The sequence below is a fragment of the Garra rufa genome, chromosome 22 (genome assembly GCF_049309525.1).
Source record: "Garra rufa chromosome 22, GarRuf1.0, whole genome shotgun sequence".
Lineage (NCBI taxonomy): Eukaryota > Metazoa > Chordata > Actinopteri > Cypriniformes > Cyprinidae > Garra > Garra rufa.
In genome coordinates, this window is record NC_133382.1 from 26,500,167 (window position 1) to 26,525,977 (window position 25,811).

General features: G+C 38.8%; 4 protein-coding genes across 4 annotated transcripts; 2 read left to right on the forward strand and 2 right to left on the reverse strand.

Annotated features, from left to right (window-relative positions):
• Window positions 1-2,508: 2,508 nt before the first annotated feature.
• On the forward strand, window positions 2,509-4,753 carry gjz1 (gap junction protein zeta 1). Its single transcript, XM_073828793.1, has 3 exons — window positions 2,509-3,116; window positions 3,473-3,757; window positions 3,855-4,753. The coding sequence occupies exon 3, from the start codon at window positions 3,899-3,901 to the stop codon at window positions 4,598-4,600; it is 702 nt and encodes a 233-aa protein (XP_073684894.1). The 5' UTR covers window positions 2,509-3,116; window positions 3,473-3,757; window positions 3,855-3,898; the 3' UTR covers window positions 4,601-4,753.
• A 185-nt stretch (window positions 4,754-4,938) lies between these two features.
• Window positions 4,939-8,146, reverse strand: LOC141297674 (lymphocyte antigen 6D-like). The gene is made up of 3 exons (XM_073828110.1): window positions 7,991-8,146; window positions 5,355-5,492; window positions 4,939-5,200 (listed from the first exon to the last, which is right to left on the reverse strand). Exons 1-3 carry the CDS (start codon window positions 8,037-8,039, stop codon window positions 5,103-5,105), a joined length of 285 nt encoding a protein of 94 aa, XP_073684211.1. The 5' UTR covers window positions 8,040-8,146; the 3' UTR covers window positions 4,939-5,102.
• A 278-nt stretch (window positions 8,147-8,424) lies between these two features.
• On the reverse strand, window positions 8,425-19,282 carry cd37 (CD37 molecule). Its single transcript, XM_073828979.1, has 10 exons — window positions 19,217-19,282; window positions 18,984-19,053; window positions 18,750-18,880; window positions 18,425-18,499; window positions 18,130-18,237; window positions 16,737-16,916; window positions 16,568-16,651; window positions 16,349-16,449; window positions 9,247-9,272; window positions 8,425-9,057 (listed from the first exon to the last, which is right to left on the reverse strand). The coding sequence occupies exons 1-10, from the start codon at window positions 19,280-19,282 to the stop codon at window positions 9,023-9,025; spliced, it is 876 nt and encodes a 291-aa protein (XP_073685080.1). The 3' UTR covers window positions 8,425-9,022.
• Window positions 19,283-23,604: 4,322 nt separating this feature from the next.
• Window positions 23,605-25,485, forward strand: gall (galanin-like). The gene is made up of 6 exons (XM_073827829.1): window positions 23,605-23,733; window positions 24,474-24,557; window positions 24,652-24,706; window positions 24,819-24,908; window positions 25,080-25,133; window positions 25,225-25,485. The coding sequence occupies exons 2-6, from the start codon at window positions 24,474-24,476 to the stop codon at window positions 25,281-25,283; spliced, it is 342 nt and encodes a 113-aa protein (XP_073683930.1). The 5' UTR covers window positions 23,605-23,733; the 3' UTR covers window positions 25,284-25,485.
• Window positions 25,486-25,811: the final 326 nt, after the last annotated feature.

The following is a 25,811-nucleotide window of genomic DNA, read 5'->3' on the forward strand; positions in this document are numbered from 1 at the left end:
AAACCTGGCATCTGCATCTAGGCAGAAATTAAATAATCATAAATCGTCCAAATCTCAAGTTTTTTTTGTTTTTTTTTAGTTTGTTCCAACTGACAGACATTTATAATCGAGTCCAGAGAAAATTGAAGCTTTTGATATTAATCTACTTCAAAACTAGGTGTAAGTTTATTATTCTTCCACTTCAGTGAACTTAAAATTAACTATTGTTACTTACCTTAGCCTAGTCTACTGCACACAAAATGGCTACAATGGTGTGATATCCATACTTAAAAATACATGTTAATTAAAACATTTGAATTGTACTGGTTTATTTTGTACATCAGCAAGCCTGCAATACAATGACCCAGCGTAAAATGGTTATATAACACAAAAACAAACATAATGTGCGTACGTAGTGTGAAAAACATCTTCCAGTATTTACAACAGCTTATTAAATGATTAGGCTACAGTATATAACACAGGTTAACCATTCTTTGAAAACATCCAGTTCATGAAAATATCTACTACAGCTTCTTAAAAGATTACAGTGTATAAGACAGGTCAAGCATTCTTAAAACTAGGTGTTTAATATCCCTGCAACAACACTACCTTACACAGTTTCTTCCTCAGACTTTTGCTCTGCAGTTGCAAAGTATGAACCTTTGCCACATGGTGTTGTCTCAACTTATGAAAGGTACAGACAACCAGTGAAACAACCGCTGTCCCTCAAGTAGCTCTGGTATCATCATGGTGAAGGAGTTGATGTTGATAACAAAACAGGTCACAGATAGATACCTTTAAAATAAAGAAAAGAGACTTCAATATTCCAACATTGACTATATGAAACCATAAAATTAGTCTGTTAATATTTACTTTAAATATTGTAAATAGCATTGCATTATTTGAACTGGAACATACCAGGTTAAGTGAGACAAATTAAAGGGGAAAATGATCTAAATGTAATGTCAGGTCAGAGTGCGTTTTAGAGACTGAAGCTCTTACCACTCCCTACCCCAACAAACCTCCTCTTAGTCAGTGTGATGCCTTGTTAAAATGTCATGCAGTGAATGTGAAATCTCTACTCATTTATCCAAGTTTTCCCTTTAATTTCTCACCCATCTGAGCATGTAAAATGTAGGCTTTGCAATGTGACCTTGTTGAGAATATTTGTAATAAAGTCACAAGAACACTGATTAGAAGGATAGAAGCCAGAGAAAGATAGCAAAGAGGTAGACCTATTGATGTGGAATGTGTCAGATTCTCAGAGACTTTGCTTGGGCAAAAAAATCCTAAAAAATGACCCTCAATTAATAAGAAAAACATGCTGAAGTGTTGTGAAATACATGGAGACTGTTTTTATAGGCTTTATAGACAGAGGAGTTGAGAGTGGCTCTTGAAGGACCAGCACCACATCCTCTTGTAGCACTCTTTCCAGTTTATCCTCCAGAATCTGGCAGTAAGTTTTAGTCCATCTCCCATCCTGAAATGTCTGTCTTGCAGAGATGAACCAAAATGAACTCTTAAAACTTACTGCCAGATTCGGGAGAATATATTTTTGAAAGAGTGCTACAAGAGGATGTGGGGCTGGTCCTTCAAGAGACTAAATGGTTCCTGATGGTTTCATATCTAATTCTTAACATTAATTCTTACTTTTTTTGCAATTAATATGCATTTTTTCTCATCCACCTGTTTTTTCTGACAATGCAGACGCAACAAGCGTTTTTCTGTCCGGTGGTCATGCCTTAACTTTGCAAATTCCAGTATTGCATTAGTATTGCATCCTTCTCATGGGCATTTAATAGTTTTTGACTTTTCAGTCTGAGGTAAATCTCTTTTTTGGCTCATTTTATCTGTAAAAGAAAATGTGCCTAATAATTCTGCACATCCTGAATATAAGGAGTTTTTCACTTCCAGCCTTCATGGACAATTATATATCACTTATAAATAACGAATAGTAGTTATTAAGATTGACGTGGTTTGGAATTGGTCAAATGTGCTTGGAAAAAAATATATAACCACAATATCAATGTGCCTAATAATTATGCAGACAGTGTATGTTCCAGTGAACACTGATATTACATGACCCATGTATTACAGTGTATGTACACAGCTGTTAGTAAGTCAACACTGAAAATTGCTAATTCTTTTATGTAGGCCTACCTCATCACGCTACAGGCTGCAGTAACCTCCTAAAACCCTATATTCTTGAAGCACCTACATCTAAAGTTGCTCTGTGAGCTAATCTTACTTACTATATTTAACCTGTCTCTGTAATATATCGCCTCACTGTTATTAGTGATAACTAACACTTAAACATGTCCGAATTTGGAAGAAAAAAACTACTTACCTGAGATGATGAGTGCGCACCTGGTTGCTGGTCCGCCATTTTTGCGCCACTGGTTTAAAACGGTGACGGGGCGCATGCGCGGCTCGGGGAATCGATTAATCTTCAATCGGATAGTAATGCCTGGGAACGTGATGACGTATTTTGACAGTCATTTAGCACACCTTACTTCGTGGTCGCAATTCGCATGTTGTGCTTGTAAGAGGTGTTGTGAAAACAAGTGTTGTGTCTGTGAACTGTCATAGTCGTAAATTTTGGAGTTGTATTCTAACAAACACAGAAAATCTTGTATCTGTAAACTGTCGTGGCCGTAGATTTTGGAATCCAATTCTGACAAAAAAACATAATTACATTCAATAGTTTTAAATTACGCACGAGTAAATTAAAATTACACACAAATGCTTTGAATTACGTACGATTATTTTTAACGGTGATTATATTCCATACTAAACCCGAAGACTCGAGAGATGAACTAATCAATTCTGTTTCCGGCTCCAGCAGCATAGGTAACGTTAAGCGTATGGGGCTGTCACATGATGAACGAACGACTCGGACCCGAAGACTCGAGAGATGAACTAATCAATTCTGTTTCCGGCTCCAGCAGCATAGGTAAGCGTATGGGGCTGTCACATGATGAACGAACGACTCGGACCCGAAGACTCGAGAGATGAACTAATCAATTCTCTTTCAGGCTCAGACTGCTTTAGTTAAGCTTATATGGGTTTGTCACGTAATGAACGAACGACTCGAACCCGGATAGATAGAAGTGAGGGAGCTAATCATGAAGACCCAGGTAAACAATGCATAAATTTTTTGTTTCTAATAGCTTATAGTTTTGTCTTGTTTGTAGTGTGATCAACGTTACGTTATATAAACGTGTATGAGCATTACATGTGTTATGGAAGTAAAACGTAGCTTTTTAATTATATTTTGGTAAAATGAACGAAATGACTCGAAAAAAGATTCGTTCATTTTGCTGAACGAGACTCAAAGATCCGAGTCGGTAAAATGATCCGAACTTCCCATCACTACGCTCTACCTGTCGTGACGTCACTGCCGCGTTTGCCAAGGTTTTCAGATGCGGAAGTAAAATTCTCTCTCAAAAACGACTCCAGAAGCCTAATAGCATATTTTGAATTACATTTTCAGGAAAAACTGGTTCCTACACTATTTATCTACACGTTCATTCACAGGGATCTTCAACTTGAAAGATGGACTTTAACATTTGAAGTGTATAGATATAGATAATTATAGTTTTTGGACAAAACTACTTAACCCCAAGTTAAGAAAAAAAAAAAAAAAACTGTGGATAAATGTGAGAAACCATTTTTGATGACACATACAGTTACAGACTATATATTGAGTGAAGCTCAAAATATAGACACTATTTCAGCCCTGGACAAACACACAGAACCTTCGTTCCAATAAAAAAAGGTATGTTTGTTTCACGTTCTTTAAACAAAATATCCATTTTGCTATTTTGATAATGTTGTATCTCACAATATTTGTATTACATCCTTTATTTGTGCAGATACGTTCATTTCCAAAAAGAAGACACATCCACCCTAGAAAGCGATGGCTGCGATAGTTACCGGGCTCATCCCAATTCTCCGCACCGCGGTGGACTCCACTGCCACCTATAAAGGTCGCACCATGTGGTTCGGCATGCTCTGCATCCGCCTTGTGACCATCTTTCTGGCCCAGTTTCCATGGAAAAGCCTGAATGAGGATTTCCACTGTAACACCACCGACCACTTTTGCACTAGATTGTGTTTTAACGAACACTTCAACAGTTCAATAGTGATGGCGTGGCATTTCCTCTTTATCCTTCTCGTGCTCTCGGTTCTTCTCATGGAGCTGTTTTCATCCCATCTTCGATCTTCGTTCCAGAAGAAGAAGGAGAGAGAAATGGGATCTCAAAGCGAGCAGGGAGGCATCACTGATCCCACCACGAATGTTGGTGGTAGGATGATGATTGACCTCCACAAGAGCAAAAGCAGTGTGGTGGTGTACCTGTTCAGCATCATGCTGCGGATTGTAGTGGAGGTTATGTTCGTGTACGTCTTGCTCTACTGGGTTCTGCCTAAACTGAATGCAAAGTTATATCCTTGTAATGTACAAGATTTTGGTCAATGTTCAGAACTGCGATGTGTGGTTCGAGGGGCAGCAGAAAAGAGAATGTCTGTCTATGCATTACTGTTTATATCTGCCCTGGTGATTATAACAAGCGGTTTGTTCTGTCTCTACTCAATAGGCCACTATCTCTGTGGTGGCTGATAAAAGGTTCCTATTGAACACAAGCATATTAATGCATCTGTATATAAATAATGGCTTTCTTAAATGCTTTGTTATAGCTTACAGGTGAATATTGTCAACTGTATTGACTGCATTTTTATTCAATTAAATGCAAAATGCAATAAACCAAGAACAAAAAATAGTTCAGGAAATGCTTTTTGGCTCTGTGTGGTGTTTCTGTGTCTGCATTTTTGAGTTGTTTAGTCTGGGTGAGAAGTCATTTTTTGTGTGAATGCTGACTGAGGTGTTTTGTGTTAGAGTTTTAGCTGTACTTTTCAAGTAGATAAAAAAGTTTACGAAAAACAAAGAATCAAAATTGCTTTTTGTTTTGCTGTCCAGATTTTATTTCTTTATATTATTCTCTACTCACATTTACATATATATTAAATTAAAAGTCAAATAACAACTAATGACAGCTGTATGTTTTGAGCATTTAAGATAATCACAGACCATATTGTAAAATATATTTGGCTGATGGAGCAGATCAGTTGCAGAGGTCTGTGTTGCAGCACTGTTTCACCACCTGAGGAGGCACGTCAGCATCACACTCATTGGAGTTGGCACATCTGCGCACCTCGCCGTCTACAAAAAGACACACACAATAGCTTTCAGATTAAATAATACAGACTATGAATCTTTGCACTCCATCAATTGATGCATGCAGTAGAACTTAAATAAGGAACTATTCTATTTTTATTTGTTTTAACTTTTGAGGAAAATAATATGGGCAACTCACAGGCTGGATAATTCATTACGATCTTGATGCAGTTTTCTAAACCACTGCTGCATTCTTTTTCCTCTATGTCATTCGCATGGCAGGTGGGATCATCTTTGTCAATCTTCTGGCAGTATTTGCACCTCAGTGCCTGTGCAACTAATGAGATTTTGAAATCTTTGTTAAATTTTGTTTGAAAATGTGTTTATTTGATTAAAAATACAGAAAAAAAATTAATATTGTCAAATATAATTGCAATTTAAAATAGTGGTTTTCTGTTTTAATATAATTTAAAATAGAATTTATTCCTGTGATTCAAAGCTGAATTTTCAGCATCATTACTTCAGTCTTTAGTGTCACACGATCTTTCGGAACATTCTAATATGTTTATGATTTTTTTTATCAATGTTGGAGACAGCTGAATATTTTTTTGGAACCTGTTAATTTTTTTAGGATTCTTTGATGAATAAGTTAAAAAGAACATTTATTTAAAATATAAATCTTTTCTAACAATATACACTACCATTCAAAGTTTGAGGTCAGTAATGTTTTCGTTTGAAAGAAATGAATACATTTATTTAGCAATTATGTGTTAAATCGATTAAAAGTGATTTTAAAGGGGTCATATGATGCAGTTTCTTGTTTTCCTTTGGAGTGTTACAAGTTGTTTGTGGAAAGATAAGATCTGTAAAGTTGCAAAGCTTAAAATCTCAAAACCAAAGAGTTATTTATTATAAAAGTTAAGACTCAGCCACTCCCCCTAAAACGGCTCGTTCAAACACGCCCTCACTGGTCCAAGTCATGGGGAGGGTAGATTAGCATAACACTGCCCGTTTGTATATGGAAAGAAAGAAGGCGTAACTTTTACCGGCTGTAGTAGTGTTACAGCAGTGGATAAGTTACATTAACAACACTGTTCCGGAACAGTACAACGCAAATACTCGAGTGTTGATGCGCATTTCACGGAGGACTGTTTCCTGAACCTGGGAGAGCAGCTTACAATGCCAGCTGTACACAAAGGGTTAAGGCAAGTGGGGCAAGGACATTCTGTGCTTCTGACTGACGGCCTGTAAGTAGGTTTTTATATTTAAAGAATTCAGTATTGACTATTCAAACTCGAGTTTTGAGCAGTGTAGAGCAGTGCTTGTTGTTTCTCGTTCCACAATCGCAAATGCAGATATGGTGTTATGTTTATGTGGCACGACGTAACGCCTAAAAAGACAGTATGAGTCATGATCAGTCTCCACTGGATCCAACAAATGCCTCATTTATAATGTTTTTTTGTTGTTGTTTCTGTCTAGTCCGGCCGAGAAACGGCATCACAACATGATAAGGAGCATAATATTTCCTTCATACGCTTGAGGTATTCAGCCAATCACAATGCACCGTATTGCTGGCCAGTCAGAGCACTGAAACTGAGGTTTCCTTCATCAATGAGTTTTGTAAAAATCAAAGCTTTTCAGAAGGCGGGGCAGAGATGAGCAACAATAATGTACAGTATGTGGAAAATATTGTTTTTTGAACCTCAAACTGCATAAACACATTGCATTAAAACAAATACACAAAATAATGCTCTTTTTAGCAACATCATATGACCACTTTAAAGACTTATATAGTTCGGAAAGATTTCTATTTTGAATAAATGCTGTTCTTTTTAACTTTTGATTTATCAAAGAATCCTGAAAAAGTATCACAGGTTCCCAAAAAAATATTAAGCAGCACAACTGTTTTCAACATTGATAATAAAAGAGCATATTAGAATGGTTTTTGAAGGATTGTGTGGCATTTAAGACTGGAGTAATGGCTGATGAAAATTCAGCTTTGCCAGAAATAAATTATATTTTAAAAGATATTAAAATAGAAAGCTGATATTTTAAATTGCAATAATATTTTGTAATATTCTTTTTTTTTTTTTTTTCTGTATTTTTGATTAAATAAATGGAACTTTGATGAGCACAAGAGACTTCTTAAAAAGAAACATTGAAAATAAATCCCAAACATTTGAACAGCAGTGTGTGTGTGAATATATATATATTGGTGTAATATACAAATATCATATGTGACCCTGGTATTTATATATATATATATATATATATATATATATATATATATATAGAGAGAGAGAGAGAGAGAGAGAGAGAGAGATATATATATATATATATATATATATATATATATATATATATATATATATATTGGTGTAATATATAAATATCATATGTGACCCTGGACCACAAAAAAAAAAAAAAAAACAGTCATAAGGATCAATTTTTTACTTTTCACTTTCATCTTCAATCTGAGGGTGCAAAAAATATCTATACTGAGAAAATCGCTTTAAAGTTGTTCAAATGGAATTTGAAAACAATGCATATTACTAATCAAAAATTAAGATATGATATAGAAAATTTACAAAATATCTTTACTTAATATCCTAATGATTTTTGGCATAAAAGAAAAATCTCTAACTTTGACCCATACAGTGTATTGTTGGCTATTTAACATACCTGTGCTACTTATGACTGGTTTTGCGGTCCAGGGTCACCGCTGTAATATGTTATTTCACTATGTTGAAAAGCATAACCAGTTTATTGTAATTGTATTACAGAGAAATTCTGAGAACAATAATTTGGAAAAAGGCTAAATTGTTTCCCACTTACCACAGAGGGCACCTAAAAACATGATCAGGATCAATGTGCGGGGTCCCATCTTCAAGCCTTTATCAAACTGACAGTAATAAATAATAATAATAATGAATGATTAAAAGAATAAATATGATTATAGTCAAAAATAGTCTGACAGTATCTTCCTTACCTTCTTAGTCTGTCGTGTTGCTCTGGAATAAATGAGGGAGATGAACAAACCACAACATGTATATATATGATACCTGATAACAAGTGTGCTGTCCTCCTCCCTGCCCAAACAATAACTTGCTGTGGGGTATTTTGTGTCCCATATTCCATTTAGATCCCCAGTTTAAATAAACACACATAAATGCAGTCATTATGACATAAAATCAACTTTAAAATGTAATTTTCTGTTTTATTTTTTTAATGCAACAGCAGTTTTATTACAATTAGGCTATCTTGTCTTTTTAAAGTTTATTTGTATATGTACATAATTTACTGAAATATATATGCTCTAAATACAAACATTTTTAAAATCAAACATATAACAGTTGTTGTTAACAAACTTGCATAAAAAACAATATACAAATATAATTAAGGACAATTTAAGTTTTTAAATTTTACATGTAAAAACCTGTTATGAGAAGAGTATCGCACACATTGCCTCAATATTGAGGTCATTTGCTTTGTGTGCACAACAATGGTGAAATATTATACAGCCCCACCCAAATGTTTTTTTCACCCAGTGGCTAAACTGAAAAAAGAGAACATTCTCAGTCACATGCACATATTTCAAGAATCAAGACATGAATTTTAAATGTTATATGAACAGGTCAAATGATTTGTAGTTTTTCATGAACAAACACTAAAAAACATAACATCTGAATAATGTGAAACATCAACAAGTGGCTGTCTAAAACAATCAAATACTGTACAGATCTCATAAAAAAACACATCAACAAAACATCAAATATATGACTGACAGAAAAAAAAACTTGATGTTTTTTTCCTCACTGATCCTGGTCATCTCAGCGAAGAATTGTGTTGTAATCCACAGAGCTTTCTTTATACAGACACATCGAAAGGATCATACCACATATCTGCAAAGAGGATGAAAGACATTATTCCATCCTGTCCACCATTAATGATAAAATATCTACCTCTAGCAATGCACTTAATTAACTATTCTAGTCAAACACTACAGATTAAAAAGGTTGGGACCAAGCCAATGGACGAATCTTCACACCACACTAGGCTACTATTAGAACAGCACAAACAATATAGGCTACCTTGCCAGTATTCCACAGTGAAATCTCTGTGAGGGAAGATATAATTAAAAGTAACCACTGAGGCCTTTGTACAATCATATTTTGTCACTCCAATCTCACAAAACAAAGTCACACAGTTAGAAAAAAAAAATTGTACAAAAAATGTACAGCTAATACAGCTAAATGTCTAATCTGAGAAACAATACTATGGTTGCTATGTTGTTTCCACACCAAGTATTATCATGCATTAATGCAACTTATTACACAGCGCTCTAGAATACTTGATTCTTATTTGGTCAATGTCACAGCATTCAAGAGTCAGTAATTTCTTAAAAGAATCCCCGGCGGGTATTAAGACTTCTATGGCTTAATATAACGTAAATGATGTCTGCTGAAATGTAGCAGAAAACCCATTAAAGACTTATAGAATTAAAAACATCCTCATTGTTTTATACATATTTTGGACTATGGGGGCTCTATTATTTTGATGAGGTAAAATGGTTGCACTCAGTGAGCTACTGCTGCTAACAGCTGCTATTTTTACCACAACACAACTCGGAAAATAAAATACTGATACACAATGCCACATTGTGCAGCTTGAGGTTGTATTTTTTAGTCAAGAGAAGCGATGTAAGCGTTCACTGCATTTCCTAATGATAAGAAGAGGAGAATAGAATGTAAAGATGCCTTTGGACAAATAAAACTTCCTAAAGACCAGCGTCTTTGTTCTCTCCACTTTAGCCCTGATGCCTTTGAGGCTTGCAGCTACTAAAAGAGCTTACAAACGGCAGATACAAGAAACGCTAGATGCCATCCTGACAGGATGTAAACATGTCGATGCTTGTAATGACGCCGCAGCCACTGAAGTAGTTTCTCATCACAGATTTGATTCCATATCCAGGGAACATACATCATAAATCTACTGTTACCTGTAAGCTCTTTCAGTAGCTGTGGTCATTGTATCAGTATTTTATTTTCAGAGTGTATTCTGAATTGTCTTGTGATAAAAATAGCAACAGGTAGCGCCAGGAGCTTACCGAGTGCAACCATTTCATGTCATAATGGCGCCCCCAATAGCCCAAAATATGTATACAATTTTTTAAATAACATAAATCTTTCATGGTTTTTCTACTACATATTTCAATAAGAGACATCATTTATGTTATACTAAGCCATACATGTCATACCCAGGGTTTCCTTTAAAATTCTGTGTAAAGCAATATAAAGTATGCGTCCTGAGTTTGTCACACCACAGAAAATATGTTATCGACCACCCAGCTAAATTTGAATGATTAAAAAAACGCTAAGTAAATAAAATAAGTCATCGAAATCTTGAAAAAATAAGCTGTATCCACCTTTTTCTTTAACACGGAAGTAATCCTATGGGTGAGACTTCCGCTTCATTATCCGTTATAGGAAAATAATGAGAAGAATAACAACGTGCAGTAAACTGTAAAACTGTTTGCACTACAAACCAGTGTACTCACAATAAGATAATAAATTATATGAACATGGCAAGGGACACCAATTTGCAATATAAGGCAGCCAAACCAGCTGTTTTGTACAGCTTAAAGTATCTGGGCACCGATTAAACCGGAAACCAGACGCATAAAAGAAAACTAAAACGCTGGGGGGCGTGTTCGCTGTCGTCGCCGAAACCACACCCACTCGCGGGAACGCTGCCATCTCCCTCAACTGTCAAATATCGCTACAACTGAATGGATGACCGAGATGTTCTGTAAATTATCGCAACCAGGTATGCATTTACGTGACAAAAGCATAGCAAACTGTAGGCTGTAGTAACTAAGGGTAATGACAGTAATTTGCAACTGAGTGAACGAACCACTGATGCTAATGGGCTCTAGTTGTTATAGGGGAGGGGTCATGCTCAGTGTTTAACGGTCTATATCCATAATTCATAGTTGCACAGACATAGTTTACAGTCTTTGTAACGTGTTTTAGCAAAACATTAACATTTATAATGTGTTTAGAAACAATTATTTGAATTTTAAATGTTTATCATCGTCCATAGCAGCATTTCAATCCATTCAACCGACTAATATTAAGTTGACTGTTGTTTAGTGAATTTTCACAGATAGAATTTTGCTAGGTTTGAAAGTGACCTCTCTGTAAGTTTTGCTTTATACTTAATTTAACTATAGACAAAGTATCTTTTTTTGCTATTGAAATACCACTAATTCGACATGCCTCAGTTACTGATTGTAATAAAAACAGAGAACCTTAGTTCTCTTACGAGAGGTCTCTCGTACTGCGTAAGAAATATCTTACGCTAGGGGAAAATCCTTTTCTGCGAGATATTGAAGCCAAAAATTATCCTTAATTTTGAAATAATGTAAAGCGCGTTGCAGCAGCATACAGACATAGGCGAAACAGCTTGCGCTTTCCGGCGCTCATATCCTTTAATATCTCAAGTGTGTGTCGCCGCTGCGATACACACTTCTCTATAAAAGAGCAGGCGTCTTTTTAAAGATGCCTTCCTGCGGCTCATGCAGAGCCACACTCAGTGACGGGGACCGCCATATCGTCTGCGTTTCCTGCCTGGGTGAGGAGCACGCGGCGCTCGCGCTCGCTGAGGGCGGCTGCCCTCATTGTGAACCACTGCCGATGGCGACTCTGAGGACTCGCCTGGCATTCTTCGCCGAATCTGCTCCCCCGCCCGCCACGGTGTCGCGCCGTAAGAAGCGCCGTGCCCAGCGGGCACCGGAACCCCCCCCCCCAGCCGACAAAGCTCGCCGGTTCGCCCGCCAGCTTCACCAATCTCGTCAGCCTCCGTCCCAGATGTTAAGTGGCCGCTGCCCGCCGCCGCTTGCACCGACACGGCTGACGAGGGCACAGTTATGGAGGAGGAGGATTCCTGCTCTATTCTGGCGTCAGGCAGTGAGGATTGGACGAGCTCTGCGGACCTCGCTCCCCCCGCCCACGCTCCGTCAGGCTCGAGAGCTTCGATCGAGGCAGAACTGATGAGGATTCTGACACAGGCCACGGCGTGCCTTGGCCTCGAGTGGTCCTCACCGGAGCAGCCCGCTCATAACAGGTTGGACGGCTGTTTTCTGCCGAAAGGGGAACGCGCTTCGAGCGCGTGCAAACCAGCGCCTTTTCTTCCTGAGCTTCACGAAGAACTGGCTAAATCCTGGAGCGCCCCTTACTCAGCGAGAGTGCGCCCATCCTCTTCTCTAGCGTTCTCCACTGTGGACGGCGCCGAGAAAAAAGGATACCTCTCTCTGCCGCCTGTCGAGGAGGCGATAGCAGCCCACTTGTGCCCGCCCTCCGCTGGACGGCGTGCTAAGTCGGCGCTGCCGTCTAAAGCATGTCGCCAAACGTCAAACCTGCACAGCCGCGCTTACACCGCCGCCGGGCAGGCAGCGTCAGCGCTGCACACAATGGCCACGCTGCAGGTTTTTCAGGCTGACCTCCTCCGAAGGATGGATGAGGAAGGCCCTGACGCGATTTGTGTGCCGGACCTAAGGAGCGCCACGGACCTTGCACTCCGCGCTACAAAGTCTGCAGCACAGGCCATCGGACGCAACATGGCTTCGCTCACTGTAGCTGAAAGGCATTTGTGGCTGACGCTTTCGGAGATGGCTGAGTCTGAGCGCACCGCGTTCTTCGATGCTCCGCTCTCTCCCGCTGGCCTTTTTGGATCCTCTGTCAAGGACTTTGCAGAGAGATTCGCTGAGGTACAGAAGGCGTCCCAGGCGATGAGGCACTTCCTGCCGAAACGCTCCAGCTCTGCAGCCGGCCGTGTGAAACCGCCCGTGCAGAGCTCACGACCCCAGCCACAGCCCGCTGTTGCCGCTTCGCAGCGCCACCGAGCGCAGGGCGCGAGACCGCGTTCCCGCTCTTCTGGCCGCCGTCCCGCTGGTCGCGGCCCGAGACCCAGGTTGGATTTGAAACCTGAGCCTCCGAAGCAGTCCTAACAAAGCTAGGAAAAAGACGGTGCGCGAGTCCCGCTGTCGCCGGACCCCCACCAAAGGTATTTGCTTGTTCAGTTCCAAGTATTATGACTGTTCCAGTGTATTTTGCAGCCAACAAACCGGCTCTGTCGCCCGTTTGCCTGTACTCAAAAGCCGTTCTCACGGCTACCCAGATAAATCCAAAAAAGAGTGTATTTTCTGGTGTCCCGGCCACGGCCGATGGTGTTTCACGTGTCAGAATGCCCACTCCCCAGTGCCCATTTCTACACACAAGCACACCCTGTCTCACAGGTCAAGCGTGCATAAAATCGACTCGAATCGATTGCGCTTCACAACCGGCCACGGCCGATGGTGTTTCAAGTGTAGTCAAAATGCCCACTCAGTGCCCATTTCTACACACAAGCACAACATGTCATACAGACCCTGCGCACATAAAATCGGCTCAGATCGATTGCGCTCCACATGTGATAGACGTGCCCACTTCACAGTGCCCACAGACATCACATCACGCACGTCAAAAGGTTTCCGTAAAAGCGAAACTAACGTGCATGCAGGCAAACGGTGTTTGCAGTGTGTTAAATGTGCCTGTTGCCACACGACCACATCCACACACAGACATAATAGTTCCCGCTATCAGCGTGCCCCACGCTTCCAATGTCACGAGCACGTCTCTGGTGCCACAGCACTCCGAAACCACTCCGTTACGGATAGAATGGAGCGCGTTTCGTATTCAACCTCTAGCTATTCATGCAAACGCATGGGAAAAGCTTCCAGGGGTTTCGAAATGGGTGCTGGACATTATAAAAGGAGGCTATTCGCTACAGTTTCACCGACGCCCGCGCCGCTATACAGCGCGCGTCGAGACCACAATGCAGACAGAAGCAGCACACCTGCTTCGAGCCGACGTGGCGAAACTATTGAGCAAAGGAGTCATAGAGCCCCTCTCTCAAACTCAAAGCGAAGGAGGGTTGTACAGCAGATATTTCCTGGTACCGAAAAAAGACGGGGGTCACAGACCCATATTAGATCTAAGGCAACTGAACAAAGCGCTGGTGAAGCGTCGGTTCAGGATGCTCACGACCAGAAAAATCCTCGCGCAAGTTCGCCAAGGAGACTGGTTCGTGTCAGTGGATCTGAAAGACGCGTATTTTCAAATACAGATAGCGTCACGTCACAGGCTATTTTTGAGATTCGCCTTCGAGGGCCAGGCATATCAGTACACAGTCCTGCCGTTCGGTTTGTCCCAGGCACCCCGTACATTTACAAAGTGCATGGACGCAGCGCTCGTTCCTCTCAGACTGAAAGGCGTGCGCATACTGAACTATTTGGACGATTGGCTGATTCTAGCGTCTCGCTCAGTGCTTGTACAGCATACGACCATGTTACTCGATCACCTCGAGAATTTGGGTCTCAGAGTCAATTGGGCGAAGAGCTCACTGTCCCCCAGTCAGAAAACTTCCTTCCTGGGCACAGAATTGGACTCGCTGTCAATGATAGCGCGGCTGTCACCACAGCGCGCAGCAGACATTCAGCGCACAGCGGGCTCGTTCCGCTGCGGCGCGTCTGTCCCGCTCAAAAAATTTCAGAAAATGCTGGGTCTCATGGCCTCAGCGTCATCAGTTCTGCAGCTGGGTCTGCTGCGTATGCGTCCACTGCAGTTCTGGCTGAAAGCGCGCGTCCCGCGTCAAGCGTGGGCGCCCGGTCGGCTTCGTATCACGGTCAATCAGAAATGTGTCACAGCCCTGAAGCCGTGGAAAGCAGTCGACTGGTACCAGTCAGGTGTAAGCCTGGGGACTTTCTCGAGAGTAAAAGTGGTGTCTACGGATGCGTCAACCTCGGGATGGGGGGCTCTGCTCGAGGGCAGACCGTCTTTTGGCCAGTGGTCAGAACGGGAAAAGCTCCTACATATCAACTGCCTCGAAATGCTGGCAGTACAGAACGCGCTGACGCGCTTCTGTCCCCAAATAAAAGGAAACCATGTACTAGTCCGCTCGGACAACATGTCAGTGGTTTCCTATATAAATCGCCAGGGCGGTCTCAGGTCCAAAAACCTTTACAGACTTGCAGAACGCCTCCTGGTATGGGCTCAGCGCAACCTGCGCTCGCTGAAAGCAGCGCATGTGCCGGGGCTTCTGAACATAGGGCCAGACAGACTGTCCAGGAACAATGTTCCAGCAGGCGAATGGTCTCTACACCCACAGACAGTACAACTACTGTGGAAAAAATTCGGCAAAGCGGAAGTAGACCTTTTTGCGTCTCCGAACAACGCTCACTGTCAGGAATTTTACTCAAAAAGCAGAGACGCGCTGGCCCACGAATGGCCCCGCCGTCATCTCTATGCTTTTCCCCCCATCTCTCTCCTACCTCAGGTGATAGAGAGGGTCAGGGAAAAAGGATGTTCAATACTGCTGATAGCGCCGTTTTGGGAAAACCAGCCCTGGTTCCCAGCGCTGATGCAGCTGACGAGCACTGCCCCGTGGCCGATACCAGTGAGGAGAGACCTTCTCTCTCAGGCCAGCGGCTCGATTTGGCACCCTCACCCAGAGCTGTGGTCCCTTCATGTCTGGGCCACCAGCGAATATATGATGAACTCCCAAAAGGAGTATTAAACACGATCACGCAGGCTAGAGCCCCTTCTACGAGACGGCTCTATTCCTCAAAATGGTCAGTGTTTTCGGGCTGGTGCGCAGCCCGCGGCTTGTCACCCACTAACTGTGGTGTGATGGAGGTGCTTTCCTTCCTACAAGAGCTGCTGGACAAGGGCAGAACCCCGTCCACGCTCAAAGTCTATGTGGCGGCTATAACGGCGTTTTCGAGCGCATGTATGTAAGAATGTAAAATTTGAATCAATAAATCATGTCCAACTATTTATTTTTGATAAGGAGCTGTGTAATAAGTGGGATAATGTGCACTCAGAATTAAAGAAAAAACTCCGTAAGGCTGGAATACAGCTTATTGAGTTTGTAATGTCTTGTAGTCTGGTAGTGTGTGATCTTCATTAGTTTAGTAGATTACCATTTACCAGTTTTTAAAAGTACAATGTTGGCAAGTGTATGATGTCTAGTGTTTTAGAAAGTGTTCAGATTTAAAATTTGTGGAATGTATTCCAGCCTCTAAGGGTGATACAAGATTGATTCACATGCAAAAATGAAGCACTCAGACACACTGCACAAGTCACAAACTGAGACCTGGACAGCTGAACATGGCTGCCATGTGACTCTCTACTAGGGCAGCAGCGGTGTTTGCGATTAAGGCAACAGTAAGATACGAGGAATATCCATTGAAGACACTATGAGACAGAGCACCATTTTACTTTATCCTCATTTACCCTAAGTTTGGACAGTAAAGGGTTATAATTATTTGAATTTGTGAATCGGGTGTAAAGTGTTTGGTGACAGCCTGTTTACCTCCACCACAGAAATGGCCAAAATAACCACGAAAATGATGAGAAGATTTTCATCCAGCCATTTTATTATAGTCTTGCTGCAACCCTTTGAGACAGAGAGAAAAATGGTACAACTCAATGTGTTATGTTGGAACACAATTTACAAAATGATTACAGGGCTGAAACTTTACCTGCGTATAAATTTCACAGGTGTGACTGGAATTGATACCATTTGGGTAACATTTGGGACAGCTGGATTTTGGATATTGGATTTCATATGTCGCATTGACAGTGGCATTGCTTGTGTTATAGCAGGAACAGGGTTTAGAGCCCTTCCAGTTGTGTTCTCCCTCCCAACCACAGCATTTGTTCTGTAGAGATATAATGGTGGAGGTGATATCCTGTTTCAAACTTTCCAATGTAACTGTCGAAGTTTGCTTTCAGGTTGTAAACATAATCCAGTAATTAAAAAAGAGACAGCAATATTAAGCAGATAATTTTATCTAGACCATTATAAAGATTGCATCTTCATAAAAATTACACTATCAGTCAAATTTTTTTTTAGAATTTTTTAAGATTTAAGATTTTTAAGAAGTCTCTTCTGCTTACCAAGCCTGCATTTATTTCATCCAGAGAACAGCAAAAACAGTAAAATTTTGAAATATTTTTGTTATTTAAAATAACTGTTTTCTGTTTAAATGTATTTTAAAATGTAATTTCTTTCTATGTTCAAAGCTAAATTTTCAGCAGTGTGAAAATGGTTGGGGGGTGTCCACTTAAAGGATGCTTTAAATGGATCAATGATAAAGACATTTATAATAAATATAAATGCTGTTTATCTGAACTTTCTATCATCAATGAAACCTGAAAAACATAATAATAATAATAAAAAAAAAAAAACGTTTTTGAGCTGCAAATCAGAATATTAGAATTATTTCTGAAGGATCGTGAGACTGGAGTAATGATGCTAAAAATTCAGCTTTGAAATCACAGGAATAAATTGCATCTTAAAATATATTTAATTTAAAATGATTTGAAATATTAAAAAAATTCAAATTTTTTACTGTTTTTGCTGTACTTTGGATCTAATAAATACAGGCTTGGTAAGCAGAAGAGACTTCTTTAAAAAAAAAAAAATCTTACTGTTGAAAACGTTTAGACTGGTAGTGTATTTTCGTGGTCAAACACCTTTTCTTAACTTTTAACCTTTAAGCTATTTAGCCTAAATATATAAACTTGAATTTTTTTCAATTTACATTTTAAATGAGCTAAAGCAATGCAACGGCGTAATTTCATATTTTCTTAAATATGTAAAATACATTTGTGTTGGCACTACATGAATCATATTTATGCTTTAAATGCCTTAAATTAAAAAAAGGAAATTAAAAAGTGTATTTTTAAAAACAAAAAGTATGTACTTTGACACTTTGTTAATTTGTGGATTTCACTTAATTATGTGTGAAAACAACTCACACTTGCAGAGTGTTTGAACAGAAACTTGATTTTTTTTTTCATATTTCATAATTAGCTTTCTTTTTGTTGTTTCCTGCTCTGTGCTTTTGCTTACTGTGCTGTGACTCTCACCTCTTGCTGAATGTAATCTAGAGTCTCTTCAAAACTCTGGAAACTGGAATCATTCTTTCCAAATGACTGTATAAGTTGAATAGTGTGCTCCTTTAGTGAACCAGCCAGCTGAAAGTTGAAGAAGTTTTGGTCATGAATTTATCCGAAGCTTCATAGCTTTCAAAAATAGAAATCAATCAAACTGGTTTAAAACTTGACACCAAAGAGAATTAATTAAAAGAAGTCATGTGCTGGATCGCTCTAAAATGGCCAACACCAAACTGGGTGGGACTGCTGATCATCACGCTTGAGTTACCTCAGTCTTCTGGGTGTAGAAAAGAACCCCACCCACTATCTGTGCCGCGAGAAGAACCGAGAGCAGGATAAAATACTGCAGATAAAAAAGCTTATTTTAACACAGTTACAGCTCAGTGGAGCAGATAAACATGCTGTTGAATATTACAAACACCTGTACCAAGAACATGCACGATTCCCAAGAGTACTTAGACTATTTCTAAGCTCATTTTAGTAGTTCTTTTAACAAATAACCTTATTTGGAAGGTTAAAGTGTATTTCCAATGGCACAAATTTCAAATCAATCAAATGGCATCCCATTAAATTTTGTTTCTCTGAAAACTCACAGTTCCCAGCAGGCATTTGACAGTCTTCAGAGAACCCAGACATCCTAGGAAGCCTAATGCCATGGTCAAAGAGCCACTGACGATCAGCATGTAAGAAAAGAGAGAGACGGAAATGTACGGAGGGGGGGGAACTGCAAAAGACAGAACAAATTCAGTTATAGTTCACTGTATCTAATAGGTATTAGAAAGAGAATTAAAATAGCATTGTGATTTCTGCACTAAAACAAGTTTAACACTTACTGAAAAATTTACTCTCTGACAGTAGTATCCATAGTCCCATAGATAAGAGGAGCGATCCTAAGAGCTGAATGAGACATGTACATTTTATTAAATGTAAAAGTTTGGCCTTGTTGAGACCAAAAAGACAACAGTTGATCTCATTGCTGTTAATTGTACCAAATGGTGTTGTAATGTTTGTATTTGATATTTCAATTTTAGACCGGTGAACTGTGTCACTTGCAACTTACAAAGAATGTCAAGTTGAAGAGAAAGAGGAAGTATTTGGTGAGACTGAGACAGCATTCAGTTGCCATTTCTGTGAGTAAAAAAATACATAAATATTAAAATCATCTTTTAAGAACCAGTGAAAAATCTTTAAAAAAAAAACACAAAAAAAAACAGTAGATATTATCAGTAGCAGGATGAGAAGCAGAAAATATGCCATATTGTAACATAACTTCTTAATGTTCACAGAACCAAGCTGGTTTCACACAGTTTTTCTTTACGACATAACGCTACATTTGTTTTCGTATTTGTTTATACGAATTTACTGCCCAGAAAGATACTTCAAAATAACCCCCGCTCCTCTTCTCAAGCACAAAAACAGAACAGGGTATACAGGATGTGTCTTGTATTCTCGTATTTCCTTGCCTATGGTAACGAAACCAAAGCTATCGGTTTACACAGGCATTCCATTAACTATTCAAGCACTAGCACAGGGACAAAAGTGCTTTGTTTGCTGTTATGAAAATGTGAGAATACATCATTCGGTGGTTACGTAAATTTAAATTTCTTAGGGCTTCATTTTGTATGACAGTGAAAACAGACAGTGTTTTTTGTTATTCCCCCTTTTATAATGTTATTGAAGCCAGAAACTTTTTTGATAACTTTTACCAATCATGCAATACAATCTCTATAACTGGCTTTTCGGGAAACAATGTTTCTGTATTATCAACCTCTAATTGGTATTTCTTAAAACGTTTGAATAATGATGACTGATTTCTTTTAATGCTTTCTAGAGTCAGTTGTTTTACAAAAAGAAATAAAGATGTAAAACTTACCTTAAACAAACTGGGTAAAGTCGGTAAGGTCACAGAGAGGGTAAATGAAACGTGGTGGCCTCACATGAGATCATGTAAAACTAAATTTTGCATAAATAAAATTCTTAATTCTGATTCGTTGTATTTCTTCAGAGTTCCTGTCCTGTTCCTGTGAGCAATGCATCTTTGACTATAGTTCAGCAGAAAGCTGGTGTACCGAGCAAACGCCATAAATAAAATATCAGCCCTAGTCACAGACTCCTATACCTTTTAGATCCATGTGCTCCTCTCTTACTCCTCTGAATTAGGAACATTTAATTTGAAATGCAAGATATGTAAATGATTATTTGTCATGATAACATTTTGTGAACAATTAATAGATTTGACATTTATTAAAAAAAGCACTAAAATGTTTAATCTGTTTTCATTTAACTATTTCCACAATGTGTTTGATTTCAGCTGCTGCCCAAAACTTGGAACAGGATATCGATTTCAGAGAGGGGGCAAAAGAAATTACCTCAGATATAAGAGCCGACCTGCTCTTAACAGAAGATGACTGCATGAAAATGAAACACGGGGGCAGAGATCAGGGTTAATTCATCTGAGGTCACTATTATGCCTCCTACAGGAGCCTGAAATTTCAGCTCTCATTCCCTGTTTCAACACTCTTCCTTGTTGGCCTGTTCCACCCTCCCCCGCCCCAAATGCAGCTTTTGCTCAATTAGTTGTAGATAATTAGGTGGAATGTTTTAGGGCTTCCCTGTTAATGGATAGAAAGGAGCAGTAGGTGCTGTAATTATATCAAGGGCAAAGTGCTGTTATTAAATGGAGAAAAGCATCATGGATTGAAATGGATTTCAGTATTGTCTCATGTAATCAGAGACTCAATTCAATATAGATATATAGATAGATAGATAGATAGATAGATAGATAGATAGATAGATAGATAGATAGATAGATAGATAGATAGATAGATAGATAGACAGACAGACAGACAGATAGACAGATGCACAGGTAGATAGAGAGACAGATGAACGGATGGACAGATAGATAAATAGACATCAGGTAGATAGAGAGACAGATGGACAGATAGATAAATAGACATCAGTCCAACAGACTAACAGATGGATGGACAGATAGATAGGTAGATAGACAGAGAGATGGATGGATAGATAGATACAGTAGATAGATAGACAGACAGACAGACAGACAGACAGACAGACAGACAGACAGACAGACAGACAGACAGACGCACAGGTAGATAGAGAGACAGATGGACAGATAGATAAATAGACATCAGTCCAACAGACTAATGGATGGACTGATAAACAGACAGACAGACAGATGAACAGATAGACAGGTAGATAGGTAGATAGATAGATAGATAGATAGATAGATAGATAGATAGATAGATAGATAGATAGATAGATAGATAGACGTCAGTCCAACAGCCTAACAGATGGATGGACAGATAGATAGGTAGATAGATAGACAGACAGACAGACAGATGCACAGGTAGATAGAGAGACAGATGGACAGATAGATAAATAGACATCAGTCCAACAGACAAACGGATGGACGGATAAACAAACAGACAGACAGACAGACGGACAGATGCACAGGTAGGTAGATAGATAGATAAATAGAGAGATAGATAGATAGATAGATAGACAGACAGACAGACAGACAGACAGACAGACAGACAGACAGACAGACAGACGCACAGGTAGATAGAGAGACAGATGAACAGATGGACAGATAGATAAATAGACATCAGTCCAACAGACTGACGGATAGATAGATAGATAGATAGATAGATAGATAGATAGATAGATAGATAGATAGATAGATAGATAGATAGATAGATAGATAGATAGATAGATGTCAGTCCAACAGACAGACAGATGGACAGATAGACAGACGGACGGACGGACGGACGGACGGACGGACGGACGGACGGACGGACGGACAGACAGACAGACAGACAGACAGACAGATGCACAGGTAGATAGAGAGACAGATGGACAGATAGATAAATAGACATCAGTCCAACAGACTAATGGATGTATGGACAAATAGATAGGTAGATAGACAGAGAGACGAACAGATTTTTTTTAATGTTTGGCACTATTTTTTCTCTTCTCCTGTACCACGTAACCTTGCTTACTGTCTGATTAATTCTGTCTCATCGTTCTCTGTCCTTCCTAGATAGACAGATAGATAGATAGATAGATAGATAGATAGATAGATAGATAGATAGATAGATAGATAGATAGATAGATAGATAGATGATAGATAGATAGATAGATAGATAGATAGATAGATGTCAGTCCAACAGACAGACAGATGGACAGACAGACAGACAGACAGACAGACAGACAGACAGACAGACAGACAGATAGATAGATAGATAGATAGATAGATAGATAGATAGATAGATAGATAGATAGATAGATAGACGTCAGTCCGACAGACAGACAGATGGACAGACGGACGGACGGACGGACGGACGGACGGACGGACGGACGGACAGACAGACAGACAGATGCACAGGTAGATAGAGAGACAGATGAACGGATGGACAGATAGATAAATAGACATCAGTCCAACAGACTAATGGATGGATGGACAGATAGATAGGTAGATAGACAGAGAGATGGACGGATAGATAGATAGATAGACAGACAGACAGACAGACAGACAGACAGACAGACAGACAGACAGACAAAGAGACGCACAGGTAGATAGAGAGACAGATGGACAGATAGATGAATAGACATCAGTCCAACAGACAAACGGATGGACGCATAAACAGACAGACAGACAGACAGACAGACAGACAGACAGACAGACAGACAGATGAACAGATAGATAGATAGATAGATAGACAGACAGACAGACAGACAGACAGACAGACAGACAGACAGACAGACAGACAGACGCACAGGTAGATAGAGAGACAGATGGACAGATAGATAAATAGACATCAGTCCAACAGACTGATAGATAGTTAGATAGATAGATAGATAGATAGATAGATAGATAGATAGATAGATAGATAGATAGATGTCAGTCCAACAGACAGACAGACAGACAGACAGACAGACAGACAGACAGACAGACAGACAGATAGATAGATAGATAGATAGATAGATAGATAGATAGATAGATAGATAGATAGATAGACGTCAGTCCAACAGACAGACAGACAGACAGACAGACAGACAGACAGACAGACAGACAGACAGATAGACACAGACAAACAGACAGACAGATGCACAGGTAGATAGAGAGACAGATGGACAGATAGATAAATAGACATCAGTCCAACAGACTAATGGATGTATGGACAAATAGATAGGTAGATAGACAGAGAGACGAACAGATTTTTTTTAATGTTTGGCACTATTTTTTCTCTTCTCCTGTACCACGTAACCTTGCTTACTGTCTGATTAATTCTGTCTCATCGTTCTCTGTCCTTCCTCTCTCTCCCGTCTCTGTAAACAGCACCAGTAATTATGAGAAATGAACAAATGAATGTCGTACTAATAGAGTTTCATTATGTTAATTTGCTGTATGCCGCTGGGTGTATAAAAGACAGACTGTCCCTCATTCAGACACACACCTGCAGCAAACCTGTTATTTGAAGGTTACAGACGGTCTCTTTTTTTCTGGAATCCAGGGTTTTTATAAATATTTATAAACAGCAACTGTTCTCTTGTAAGGTAAGCAATATCTGTGTTGTGTTTAATGTTTTTGATTGTGTCTAAAAAGTTACAGCTTCAGGTAAAACATCAAAGATACAATTAATTAAATGATAACAATATAGATGCATACGCTCTAAAAAATAAAGGCACCAAAAGGTTGTTTTGCAGCAGTGCTGTAGAAAAAACATTTTGGGCTCCCTAAAAATCTGTACTTTTTTTAGTGTGAAGAACATTTATTTCACTAAAGAATCTTTTATGCAATGGAAAGGTTACATGGATGTTACAGGTTCTACATGGCACCACAAAAAAGATTTATTATTTATTATTTATATTAAAGTGTACATATATTTTTAATTATATTTATTGAACATTATTATAATTTATTGATATAATGTTTTATTGAAATCCAGGAAGGAAAAAGCCAACAAAATGCAATTTCAGATAAAAATTACTTAAAAAAAACAACAACTGCGACACAAAATATTGATCTTTTATTATAAAATTTAAACAAAAAAATAATCTCAGTCTTGCTGTTTCACATTGGTCAGTTTAACATATTTATTTATAAATACTGATTCATTTATAATGTCATCCATTAGGTTTAATGTGATCTGGTAAACACCTAAAACAACCTATAAATACAATAGCACTAATTTAAAAAAAATATAAACAAGGATTGTTTTGAAATTAATATTGTTTCTATTGAAATGCATAGATATGGATATACATGTTACATGTAGTCTACTGTCTTTTAACAGATGCAGACGAGTTGCGCTTTACTCTGTATCTCACTCTGTGTCTTTACTGCACATCTGTCAAGGATCCATGGCATGACCCTTACGGTACATGTTCTATTATTTTCTCTGAAGCTCAACAAGATGTTTTTTTTTTTTTTTTTTTGTCATTTCTTTTATGGGTTTCTCTCTTATTCCACAGAATCCAGAGAAAAAGGGATGGACTCTGAACAGTGCTGGGTACCTACTAGGACCTTGTAAGTTCATTGCATTCAAACAATTAGACAAAGTTAAAAAATGTGGTGCAAATGTGTATTTTAAGGACATTTAATATAGGTTTTATTTTGATAATTGTGTGGTTCTTTTCAGATGCTCACAGAAGTCTTAATGTAAGACACAGAGCTACGGGCAAAAGAGACATGTGGAATGAAAGTTCAAGCTTACCAACATCTTCATACAGTCAGTTCTTAAAGCATTTATCATTTTTTTTAAATTAGTTACGATATTAAAGAATAATCTGAAAGGATGGTACATTCTTATTTTGTGATCTTGTCCCCTTGGTCATTAATTTTTGTTAATATTTGTATAATGTTTTTCTAAAGTGGTCTATTTTCTTTTCTTGTTCCATAGATGATTCCTATCTTCTCTCACTGCTGGGTCATCTTGCATATCTGCGATTAAAAGGTGAATTACATAATAGTTCATTTGTTTCCTTTTATTTGTAGTAACTGAAATGTGATTCTTGGCAAGTAAAATTACTATTTTTCTCTTTCAGAAATGGGAATGACTGAAGATTTCAGTGGCTCTTTAATGAGTGGCCATATGAAGCAATAACAAAATATCTCTGCTTTACTGTTTTTCCAACAGTTGCCCTCTAATTGTTTTGCATTTGATCCTTATTTAACATGTATTAACAAGTAGTTCAAATTGGTAAAATGCCTAGATTAATGTTTCATGAATCATGCTGATTTGACTCATCTCTCCACTTTACCATTGAACCATTGTTGGTGCATAATTTTCTGCTTTAGAATTTAAATAAAGCACTTCATGACAAATGTTTTAACAGCCTTTTACATTTATTCTATAAAAGGAAATTTATGTGATCAGGGTGCAGCAATATTGTTGAGTCAGAGGTGAAAACTTAATGATTTACCATTGCCATTTACAGATACACATTTTAAACTGCAAAATAATAACTAGCTGATTCCAAAGGGAATTTTGTATGACTAACAAAGTAACTGAATCATTTAAAAAATGTGACCAAAATGAATGAACCTTTCAAAAGCTAAGTGTTGGGAGCGTACAGTAGTCAACATTTGAAGTGGATTAAAACCTTTCATCAAAGTTGCCCTGAAACCAAAC

Bases quoted from the DNA above. Each gene is read 5' to 3' on its own strand.
- gjz1 (XM_073828793.1), top strand. From the start codon at position 3,899: ATGGCTGCGATAGTTACCGGGCTCATCCCAATTCTCCGCACCGCGGTG.
- LOC141297674 (XM_073828110.1), bottom strand. From the start codon at position 8,039: ATGGGACCCCGCACATTGATCCTGATCATGTTTTTAGGTGCCCTCTGT. The intron at 5,493-7,990 runs GTAAGTGGGAAA...AAATCTCATTAG, and splicing joins GTTTTTAGGTGCCCTCTGTG to TTGCACAGGCACTGAGGTGC. The intron at 5,201-5,354 runs GTGAGTTGCCCA...GTCTTTTTGTAG, and splicing joins CGTAATGAATTATCCAGCCT to ACGGCGAGGTGCGCAGATGT.
- cd37 (XM_073828979.1), bottom strand. From the start codon at position 19,282: ATGGCAACTGAATGCTGTCTCAGTCTCACCAAATACTTCCTCTTTCTC. The intron at 18,238-18,424 runs GTAACTCAAGCG...TTCAACTTTCAG, and splicing joins TCTACACCCAGAAGACTGAG to CTGGCTGGTTCACTAAAGGA. The intron at 16,652-16,736 runs GTAAAGTTTCAG...TCTGTCTCAAAG, and splicing joins CCTGTGAAATTTATACGCAG to GGTTGCAGCAAGACTATAAT.
- gall (XM_073827829.1), top strand. From the start codon at position 24,474: ATGCAGACGAGTTGCGCTTTACTCTGTATCTCACTCTGTGTCTTTACT. The intron at 24,558-24,651 runs GTACATGTTCTA...CTTATTCCACAG, and splicing joins TCCATGGCATGACCCTTACG to AATCCAGAGAAAAAGGGATG. The intron at 24,909-25,079 runs GTCAGTTCTTAA...CTTGTTCCATAG, and splicing joins CTTACCAACATCTTCATACA to ATGATTCCTATCTTCTCTCA.